Genomic DNA, 11,500 nt, shown 5'->3' with positions numbered 1-11,500 from the left:
CCAAAATGAAAACTATATTCATAGCATTGCTTTTACTATTTAAAATTTTGTCCATGCTGTCCATATCCTAATGCATGGTGAGGAGGAGAGTCAAAATACATATCAAACAAAACCTAAATCACAACGTTGTTTGAGAGGGTTTAAAAAAATATATTTTTTAAGAAATAAAAATCAAGAAGTCATCCAAAACCTCAAGCATATTCATTTGCCAGACTATACTGGAACTTCAAACAGAACTGGCTTCTATGGTCAAACAGCTTTTTTTTTTTCAGAAAAAGACTAAAGAAACTTAAAAGAAACTTAAGGTTTGGTGCCCACATAAAAAAGTAGCCAAAGCATACAGTCTAAATGCTGCTGATGCATCTTTATATGGTCTATTTATAGGTCTATTTATCTGCCAGAGGTCCTGTGCATCTTGTTCAGATGCTTAACTTCATGGATTCTATCAAACAACAGATTGAAAACATATACACCTGAAACCTGACCGCCACTCCTAGAAATCTTATAACGGACAGTGGTTGAATCTTCCATCAGGCCCACAATCCAAGGAAATAAAATCAATTAAAAATCAACAACGTGAAAGGAAACTTCTGCCATGGCTGTCCTGGTTCCCTGACCTGAACCCTATAGAAAATGAGTGAGGTGAACTAAAGATGAGAGTGCATGAACATGGACCTCAGCATTTGAAAGATCTGGGGAGATTCTGTATAGAAATGTGGTCTCTGATCTCTTGTCAGATGTTCTCTAAACTCATCAGGTCTGACCATGGCCTGCTTTTGGTAAAAACTGTTGTACCTGTTCTTTTGTTGAAATATATATATATATATATATATATATATATATATATATATATATATATATATATATATATATTGAGAGAGAGAGAGAGAGAGAGAGAGAGAGAGAGAGAGTGGCTTTAATGCATTTCCATTGCGTTTTGATGCATTTCATATCATTTAGTCTACATACTACAACTGTAAATTGTTATACAACAAAAAAAAAATTCAAGAAAAATGTGCATGGTGATATAACATGACAGCTTTACTCCTGTACTCGACAATTTTAGGTAGGTTTGATGTTGAAGTTCATTTGAAGGTCATTTATAAAATCCAAACTAAGTCAGCTCTAAATTCAATATTTGTAATAACTGCAGTGTCCACAAAATGTAGTGATTATTAATTAACTGTTTTAGAAGCCAAATTGTGACTGTGATTGCTGCATTTGGTGTCCCTGTTGTGCTGCCATTTTTTTAATTTGCATATATATAATCATTATTTCACTTAAACTTTACTCATATTAAACAACTTTTGCACCGTTATATTGCAATGTTACATTATTGCAGTGGATGAGGTTCTTTTTTATTGTGTGTACTGTAGTAGTATTAGTACTAATAATAATAATAATAATAATAATAATAATAATAATAATAATAATAATAAACTACTAAAAATACTTTAATTACAGAAGATCATGGATTTGTGTGGCTCATCCCCTCTGACATATCTTTGCAAAAGATGCCTCTGCCTTCTCCATTCAGACTGATCTTCAAAAATTACTGCATATCATTAATCACTCCTGTTACTTGAGAAACACTTGACAGAGCTCAAGTGGCCTCTTACATTAAACCATAAACCTCTTAATTGCTGATTACAAGAACATTAAAAAAACGATGTATCATCAGTTTTCCAGTCTGAATAAGCAGAGTGAACTAGTATTCTTACTAAATACGTTAGATAACTATGTTAGACAATATTAAAAAATATATATAATAAGATCGAGGTTTTCTTGCCAATAAACTAAACAGGTAATAAGGCAAAAGCTGTAACTAAACAAACCTCGCAGTTCACTACACTGACGGAAACCGACAAATATTCACGGACTAAACTTGAGAGACAACGACACATAGGAAGCAACCCGGTCAAAGTGACAGACGCCCCGTCCATCCAATCCAAAGGCGAGTTCTCCGACCTACTCTCCAATGAGAGGATAGACGAAGGGCGGGACTTCCGGTCGGTGACGCAGTTGGCGAAGTGGAAGCCCCGCCGTCAATCAAATTAGGAAAAAAAACAAACTGGACTAAAGCGAGCGCAGGCACCGATTAAAATAACCATGCTCGGAGTGTAATTAAACGCAGATATCAGTCTTATTTAAAGAACTCACGTAATGACCGGTACGTAGCATCTGAAGAGCGTGGGAATGGTCGCTTTGAAGCTTTGTGCAGGCTATGTTTATGCTAAGCTAGGCTAATGTTAGCAGGCGGGTGAAACTGAGAGAGTTTAAGATCCGCGGAGGAAAGAAATACAGAGTTCAAATCGTTCATAAAGCGACACGGCGCTTCTGTTATGACCGATGAAGCCACCTATGCAGCGAGCGCGCCGAGTGACGGGCTCTAACGGCTGTTTTGTGTTGTTTTGTGTGTGTTTCAGCGCCTGAAGGGCCAGTGAAAGCGGGAGTCATGGCGGACAGCAGCAGCGCTCAGGACGGCGGCGGCGCGGAGCAGGTAAACCCGATCAAATCCACTCCTCTCTTATTCTCTAATGCATGTGCTTTGGTAAAGTTTTCACTTTGTTCTGTTAAAACACTGGTACTTCCTGTGTGGCCACCCCCTTTCATGTATTAAACCCGCCCATCGTCAGGACGGACAGCCCTCGCCGCTCGCCCTGCTCGCCGCCACTTGCACCGGCCTCGGTTCGCCCGCCCCCGGAGCAGAGAACGGGGCAAACTCCAACAATAATGCTGCTTCTGGAGGGGTAAGTCAGCAACTACAGATCTCACCTCTGTTAGAGCTTACCGTGGATTGAGTGTGAGCCCGGCCGTGTTTACTTTGAACGGGTGGATGTTTACCATACCCAGACTCATTCATATACGTGGAAGCTCAGATCTGGCTTACTGTAAATAAATGATGTATCTGCTTCATAGTGCAGCTTATTCTTAACAAAAAACTGTTTAGGCAGACGAGGTGGTACGTTTGAGTTTTAGTTGCTTATTTGTTGACACAGACCAGCATTAAAAAAGTCAAAGAAGGGATTATGATAGGCTTAATTGTATAGATAGAGATGTACAAACTTTAGATGGCTGGACATGGAACAGGCTCAGATCTGGCTGCCCTTTCACTTATCTCAGTAAATTATAGTCTGGTTCATAGTACAGCTTATTCTTAACAGGAACCACTCAAACAGACAGGAAGACACATTCATGTTTTAATTACTCATTTGTTGACATAGACCAGCATTGAAACGTCAAAGAATGGTGGTTCATATGCTTATTTTTTTAGATGGAGATGTACACACTTTTCAGGTTATTCAGATGGACATTGAGTTTATGCACATAATGTAAAAAAGGTTTTGGTATCAGTAAGATGCATAATAATAATATATATATATATATATATATATATATATATATATATATATATATATATATATATATATATATTTAATAAAGATGCTTTTTTATTTAATTTGGGAGCTTTCTGATCCTCCCGTAAACAGTCCTTTCACATTCAAGGCCCAGAAAGGTACCAAAACATCGTCAAACTAGTTCATGTGATATGGGTGGTTCAGTCGAAGTGTTATGAAACAACAAGAATACTTTTTGCTAAAAATGCAACATTTTCCAGGTTTTATAATCAGGTCCCCAGTGCATCTACTAACCAAGGACATGTAACTTTTAGTAAGCCGTTTTCTGCAAACCTCTGAAAAATGAGCACGTCTGATCTCGCTCCCCTTGTGACATTGCAAAGGGATCTAATTGTAATATTACTACCCCTTAATCTGTGCATTTCCACCTGCTGTGCTGTAATTTTGATTTCGCAAGTGACAGCGGTTACAGTTCTAAAAGTACAAAAGTTTGAGCAAAACATGCTGACCTCGATGTATAAGGAAGCTCAGATGCACTCTTATGTACCACCCTACTGTTTGCCGTAAGTCAGGGATTTAAGATATTTAGGTTATAATTTGGAAACTAGACATATTTTTGTTACCAAAACATATCGATCTGCTTCAGATGTGATAACCCCCTGAAGGCGTATGGGTTAATTTAATCCGATTTACAAAGTGCATTTTTTAAAATGCAGACTGTGTTCGTCTGAAAGAAGAAAGACGTATACACCTAGGGTGGCTAGTAAAAATCCCATTTTGGTTATTTAATTTATGCAATGGTGAAAAAAAAAATTGGCAAAATACATGGGGGAAAAATGTTCAGTATTTGACATTTGACCCAGTGTTTAATTGTTTCAGCTTTGGTCAAGATTTTTCATTTTGGTGCATTTTTAGTTTGTATGTTAAGCCATTAAATACAATTTTTAATACAGTTGTTTATATAATGTGGCTATCCGTTAATCTAATTAATCTATGATTGGTTATTATTTTAATTTTTAACCATAATTTATCAAGTTCACTAATAACATCTCCAGCCTTAATATATATGTATTATATATATATATATTATATTATATATATAATACTTATATATAAGTATTGCAAGTTGCACATTTATTGTACTACTGAACGTTGCACATATTCAGTAGTATTTGTGACCAAATTCAGATCACTTTTATATGCAGGATATGTTTATCTGTAGTCCATGGAGTCCCATGTTTTGCGTCAGTCACCACAGTAACAGCAAGAGATGAGGAGGTGTTCATTGTTATTGACAATGGACATCAGTTTGAACATCTTGTTCTTTTGTGAACCCGTTTCCTCCCCAGAACGCAGACCTCTCAGTGCAGTTAACAGGGTCGTCTGAAAGGTGGGAGGCAGTGAAGGACGACTCGGGTGTCCTGCATCTCCCTGGCACGGGTATCGTCACGTCCAACGGACAGTATGTTCTTCCTCTCCAGAGCCTCCAGGGTCTCCAGAACCAGCCCATCTTACTCACGTCAGGGACAGACGCGTCCGGCGGCGCAGTGCCTAACATCCAATACCAAGTCATCCCTCAGGTGCAGACGGCCGACGGGCAGCTGGGTTTCTCTGCCTCTGGCGTCGAGGGGGCCTCGATGGCGCAGGACGCCACTGGGCAGATCCACATCCTACCGGATGGCACCCAGACCATCAGCGTCACGGGCACAGACGTGCTCAGCAACAGTCAGAACCTCATGACCCAGTCTGGCCAAGTGCACCAGATCCCACAGGTGTCTCTGGGAAGCTCTGCCTTCAGCGCTCAGGGTCAGGTGGTCACGAATGTGCCTCTGGGTTTGCCTGGTAACATTACCTTTGTGCCCATAAACAGCGTGGATCTGGACTCTCTCGGGCTCTCGGGAGCCCAGCCGATCGCCACCGGCGTCACGGCTGACGGACAGCTGATTATGACCAATCAGAGCGTGGAGAGCTCTGAGGGCTCGGCCAAAGCAGGGGAACAGCAACAGACACTCAACTCTAGTGCAGCCGCAGACATGTTTGTGCCTACCACGTCCTCGCAGCAGCACACCAGCACGATAGACGGCACGGGCGTGTTGACGCAGTCTGCGGCGGGAGAGCAGGGTGACGGCTCGGGCTACCTCACTCAGGTGTCTGGAGGGCAGCAGGTGATCCAGTTACAGCAGTTGCCCTTGCAGACCGCTGACGGTCAGGTGTCTGCTCAGGCCCAGCAGTCTCTACAAAACGTCCAGCTCATCAACCCAGGAACATTCCTCATCCAGGCCCAGACCGTCACTCCGTCAGGACAGATACAGTGGCAGACCTTCCAGGTATGAGGGCGTAAATCAGATTATTGTTTTAAAGTGCCACTATTATGGTTTATGAAAGGTTCATATTTTGGTTTCGGGAGTCCCAGACAACAGATTGACATGCACGCAAGATCAGATAACACTTATATTAATAATATTCATTTATTTTTACCTTACTCGCTCAGTGATGTTTTTCCAAACCCCTCATTTGTGTGAGCGAAACAGTTATTTTAACTGATTCAGAGTCGACTCTAAGGCTGATGAAAACAGCCTTAGAGTCTACTCTGAATCAGTTAAAATACCTAGATCTAGAACTGTGTTGCACACTGCATGAAAGCTAAAAATCCAGAATAGGAGCACTTTAAAGTACATTTTTAGATTAGAAAATTAAATTTAGATTCAATTAATTTCTCCAACGTGACTTGCCATTGAGGAATACAAGAAGTGATTCTTCATAAACAGACAAATAAACAAAGGAAGTGCTCATAATTCAGACGATTTTCAGATTAGTAAAGGATAGACAACAAGGGATTATGGAAAGAGAAAGCAAAGTTATTGTGCTGTTTTTGTTTTGTTTTTTTGACTCTTCTTGTATGTACTCATCTCATCATCACCTGCTTCCGCAAGTTTGTTTTCCAACGTACTTAATACAGCATTAGTCAGCAATTGCCTTCTGTAGCAGTTTTATGTGCATGCTGTTTAACACAATATTTGTTAGCAACTATAACTAGGCTGCAGACAGTTCCCATCTGAGCTCATGTTTGAAACTAAAAACTGAAGGAGAAACTAATGATATTATAAACTGGTCCTCAATCCCCCTGTACAAGACCTGACCTAGTTTAAGAGCAAGAACCTCAAGAACTCTCTCAGCTCAATGTACAACAACCTTTACTTGCCAACTACATGGGATTAGCAGGACATTTGCGGATTAATGTATAGAATGGGAGACCATCTATATTTTTTGGTCATACATTTTTATAGCTTTTTGCTTGAACGCGACACAGTGACTTAAGGCCTTATTGGTTCACACCAATAACCAGGCATTTATTAGCATCCACACCAAAAGCTTTGCCATCTGCTGCTTTAAATGTGCAAGGTCCTTAAACTCATTGGTTGTCAATGTTTTAATTATTCAGCAGTAGAAAACAATATAATTCATAGTGTATGAACTTCCTCTGTTTTCAGAATAAGAACAACTATTAATTAAAACCAAAAAGTTATTTTTCATTTAATTTTGAGGAATTCAGGCAGGCTCTTTAAGGTATTTACTTTTAAATTAATACAAGAAGAAGAAGACTTGTTCTTAATGTTATTTAAAAAGTTACTTTTTCCTTCCCCTAACCTATTGCGTGCAGGTCCAAGGAGTTCAGAACCTCCAGAACCTTCAGCTCCAGACGGCTCCAGCTCAGCAGATAACTCTGGCCCCGGTGCAGACGCTGTCTCTGGGTCAGGGCAGTACACCAGTCAGCCTGACCTCTGGACAGATGCCTACCCTGCAGTCGGTGACGGTGAACACCGTGGGCCAGGCAGGCATTCAGTTCCAGCAGTCTGAGGACACCGACAGCACTGGAGGTACTGCAGCTGGTGCTTCAGGGAAACCAATGAATATGTCTGTAGTAACCTTTTCATAGGGGAGGAAAAAAACATGTAGATAGATGCAGGGCCCTATGAAGTCTGTTGCATTTCATTCTCAGATTGTTTTTTTTTTTTTTAAATGTATTATTTTTTTTAATATCTTACAAAAAAAAAATTTTCATTTGTCTAGAGCCCATTTAATGGTTAAATTGTTAAAAAAAAATTCAAATTTTAACAATATTAGTGCCCTGTTGAAAGTATTTATAAAATCCATCCATGTTTTTCACATCATTTGAAATCATAGGGCCCTGTGAAGGTGACTGTCTAAAGTAAAGCAGAATCATTTAGCGTGACGTTGCAGAGGCAAGATGTGTTTGGCCGTAATGATGCAGTGCTGTTAGTGTAACGCTGATCATACTATACTCTATAGATATTCAGATTAAGGAGGAGCCTGATTCGGAGGAGTGGCCTCTGGACAGTAGCTCTACGCTGAATGCCAATGACCTCTCTCACCTTCGTGTTCGTTTAGTGGAGGAGGAGATGGAGGGGTTGAACCAGGAGGGCAAACGTCTGCGCAGAGTCGCATGCACCTGCCCCAACTGCAAAGAGGGAGGCGGGAGGTGAGAGCTCACTGCCTTTTAGCACGTATCCTCACTCGGGTTTTGAGACACGGTGCAATTTCTGTGTTTATATTCATATGTAACGCAGACACCCCACGGTGTGTGTTTGACTACATGTCTTCATCACTGGATGGGTGTAATATATTTCCATTCTGACTGTACATTTCTAATTATATGTTGTAGGGGATCTAACATGGGCAAGAAGAAACAGCACGTGTGCCATATAGCCGGCTGCGGGAAGGTATACGGGAAGACGTCTCACTTGAGAGCTCACCTGCGCTGGCACTCGGGAGAGAGACCCTTTGTCTGCACCTGGATGTTTTGTGGGAAGAGGTTCACGCGCAGTGATGAATTGCAGCGGCACAGGAGAACACACACCGGTACTCCTCTCACACACACACACACACACACACACACACACACACACACACGTAGTGACTACTTCTGCTCTAAAACCTAGCCAACTGCTTACAGCTAGTGTCTAAGGCAACATCATGACCCATATAGGGTTTGATTTGGAGCGCTCAGTTTTGATGTTGCTAAGGTAACAGTGCTGCAGATAATGCTGCAGATGCTTTAAACTTTCTTCCGAGGTCAGCAGAGGTGACCGCAAAAACTAACGTTACTTAAAATGTCTGTAATAATTTTTTTTTCTTTTTTTAGAAAACGTGCATCTTAGATGTTTCGGAGCAGGCTTGGTGCAACGTTTTTTGTAACGCGTTTCCTCTGTTCTTTTTCTCACTTCTGCATCAATCCTCATTCGACCGTTATCAGGAGAGAAGAAGTTCGTGTGCTCCGAGTGTTCGAAACGGTTCATGCGCAGCGATCACCTGGCCAAGCACATAAAGACCCATCAGAACAAGAAGGGAGGGGGCGGAGCTGTGGTGGCCAGTGTGGGCGGAGCCGTGTCCTCAGACAGCATCATCACCACGGGCGGCACCACGCTCATCCTCACCAACATCCAGCCCAGCTCCATGCAGGGCCTGGCCACCGTCAACGCCACCGTCAACACGTCCGGCTCACAGGACCAGCTGGGCACCGCCGAGATCCCTCTGCAGTTAGTGTCGGTGTCCGCCGGGGACGCAGCCGAGTGACACGCCGCTGAACGCTCAGACTCTGCCTCTTCCTGTATGACATCACGTCCTTCGTCCCTTCATACGTTGATTCCAAGCCCACGCATTTACCTTGCTTTTATACCTTTGCATATTTACCCTCCTTTTCGTAAATATGTACATTTACGTGAATGCATATACACACACACACACACACACATATACATATATATATATATATATACATATATATATTTTTTACAAATATAGAATTATTGGGGGTTTTGTTCGTCTTTTTATGGGGGAAGCATTATTTCTTGTTTTCACATACAACACTGAAATGCCTTATATTGTATTATAAGCTGTCGTGTACAAAGCTCGAGTTCTTCATGGGTGTCAAGCATCTGTTTCAGTGTGTACTTGTTGGAATGGGAATAATCGTGTCGTGTAAAGAGTGCAGCGACTGATGTTAAAGGAGCAGCTTAGCCAAAAGCGAAAACTCTCACATTACTTATTCCCTCCTCCAATCACGCCATTCCAGGCTTTCTTTCCACGCAACAACCCTTCCGTATCTCTCGAGCTCCAGAACGGGACAGAAACTAGCCGATCGGCCGTATAAGTTTGCATTTTATGTCACAGGCTCGGGTTGGGGGCCGGAAGTTAAGCTGAAGAACGTAGCGTCTCGGGTCTGAACTAGTTCTTGTGGAGCGGGGGAGTAACTAATGGCAGAATTTCCATTACTGTGTCTGAGCTGCTTCTCTTTTTAATTATAGGTCGTAAGTGATATTCGTGGTGTAAGTTCTCCGTGTAAGGAGGAAGATTTGGAGAGAAGCCTGCCATTGTGCTGTTGAGAGTCGTGAAGGTGTCCAATAGTGTCTTTACATGTCTCCGATTGCTCCTCGCGAAAAAGCATTTGATTTCTTTTACGTAGTTTTATGTTGTGTAGGTAAAACCCAGGGCCTGGCTGGGCGGGGGCGGGGGAGGGGTATGAAACAATCATGTAATTAAAAGCATTTTATGTATCGTAATTCTCAAAACCTCTGCGACTTGATCAGATCTTTCAATATGAATTTGTCGCGAATGAAGTCTTTTTTGAGCAAAGTGATATTTATATACATTGTAACCTGGATTTGTGGCGTCCACAACTGCTTTTCTAAGGAAAAAAAAAAGAAAAAAACTCCCTTCGGCTTTACTTTTTTAAAGTACTGGACTGTAATCAACATCAAGAATCATTTGTATGAAATGAAGCGGTTTGTAGTTTGCCAAATTTGATAAACGCAGAGAAAAACTCTTGATTTCTGTCTGGTTTGCAGCATTTATGTGCAGACCTGCGCTGTGTGTTTCAGGACCAAACGAGCGGCTCCGAGTGTCCGGCGTCGGTCTAGCGGTGTGTGTTAGACGAGCGGAAGCGGTCACGTGACACGTAGGAGACGTTCCCGGTGGTCAGTATGTAGGTTTTGAAGTCCCTCTCGTAGCCGTGAGCGTGACGCCTCAAGGAGTTAGCTAATGAAGGTTTCGTAACGAGTTCTCGAGGTTTTATTTGAACACACTGCAGGTCATCAGGGAGGACGCACTCGTTTGCTGTCAGTCCATGTACAAGGATGGCTTTGTTTCCACGTGGTACTGTACAATTATTCTCCGCTGATCTCTTTTTATTCCTTCAGCTAATCATGATGTCTCTTTATCTACCGATTTTGAGTACCGTTGCCAATTTTTTTGTGTTTGGGGATTTTATACCTCCTGTAGCCAAGTTTGTAACGATCAGGAGTTTGATTGAAAAGGTCCAGCGGGGTTAATGGCAGATAATGAAACACTATTTTGTTTTCTGATTTGATAAAGGGTGTTCTGTCACATTGATCCAGAATTGCTTTTTTTTTTTTTCTTCTTCTTTTTTTTTTTTTTTTTTTTTTTTTGTCTTTTCCTAGTTTGTGAAGTCTCATTTGATTTTGTTCACTATAAATAGCATCTTAACATGTCACTTTTATATTTTTATTTGGTCATTTTTCCAAGAAAGCTTCGGACTATTGTACAATGCCCACTTTTGAGGGCAGCTGTTTATTTCACACTAAAATGACTAAACATAATCCTGTGCTTGTCGGTTGTCTTTTTTTTCCGCTGAACTATGAGACGTAGTTTGATAGTTGAGGAATAACAACCATACATTTTATATACCCCCATCGTATTAAAAAAAACAGAGAACCATTTCAAAGAAATAGGAGTCTCTTCAGCAGGGATGCATTAAATTAAATCCAAATGACTGTAAAATAAAGTTTTATTGTTTCAATACATTTCCGTTTTAAACAAACACTTTTCAATCCTTAAAATTCTACATGATAATAAAAAATGTTTGTTTCACAGCAAATCAGTGTATACTGAAGCATCATGTAAAACCGAAAACTGGGTGATGATGCTGAAAATACAGCTTTAATCACAGGAAGAAATTACATTTCAAAATATACTATAGTTTTTACCACAATTTGGATTAAATAAGTACAGCCTTGTTGAGCATAAGATGCAAAATGGTGGTGTTTGTTTGGTTGGTTTTTTTTTTTTTTTTTTTCTTAACTAGTTCATTAGAAATAGTTACA

The 11,500-nt window shown here is 40.9% G+C and overlaps 1 protein-coding gene across 2 annotated transcripts; it reads left to right on the top strand.

Moving 5' to 3' along the window:
- Positions 1 to 2,000: 2,000 nt before the first annotated feature.
- sp3a (sp3a transcription factor) lies at positions 2,001 to 10,996 on the top strand. 2 transcript variants are annotated; one of them, XM_043249195.1, is made up of 8 exons: positions 2,001 to 2,170; positions 2,427 to 2,500; positions 2,637 to 2,750; positions 4,709 to 5,686; positions 7,021 to 7,237; positions 7,770 to 7,860; positions 8,044 to 8,240; positions 8,635 to 10,996. In XM_043249195.1, the coding sequence occupies exons 1-8, from the start codon at positions 2,164 to 2,166 to the stop codon at positions 8,952 to 8,954; spliced, it is 1,998 nt and encodes a 665-aa protein (XP_043105130.1). In that variant the 5' UTR covers positions 2,001 to 2,163; the 3' UTR covers positions 8,955 to 10,996. The 2 variants fall into 2 exon arrangements, with proteins under 2 accessions (XP_043105130.1, XP_043105128.1); XM_043249193.1 differs by having other exon boundaries at positions 7,671 to 7,860.
- The last annotated feature ends 504 nt before the right edge of the window (positions 10,997 to 11,500 follow it).

The sequence above is a fragment of the Puntigrus tetrazona genome, chromosome 9, assembly GCF_018831695.1.
Source record: "Puntigrus tetrazona isolate hp1 chromosome 9, ASM1883169v1, whole genome shotgun sequence".
In the NCBI taxonomy this organism is placed as follows: Eukaryota; Metazoa; Chordata; class Actinopteri; order Cypriniformes; family Cyprinidae; genus Puntigrus; species Puntigrus tetrazona.
Note: the sequence above shows the minus strand (reverse complement) of the source record. Positions and strands in the feature narration are given on the sequence as shown.

What these genes read in the sequence shown, in the direction of transcription:
- sp3a (XM_043249193.1), top strand. An exon ending in TGCAAAGAGGGAGGCGGGAG is followed by an intron (nt 7,861 to 8,043) that starts GTGAGAGCTCAC and finishes TATATGTTGTAG; the next exon opens with GGGATCTAACATGGGCAAGA. An exon ending in GCACAGGAGAACACACACCG is followed by an intron (nt 8,241 to 8,634) that starts GTACTCCTCTCA and finishes GACCGTTATCAG; the next exon opens with GAGAGAAGAAGTTCGTGTGC.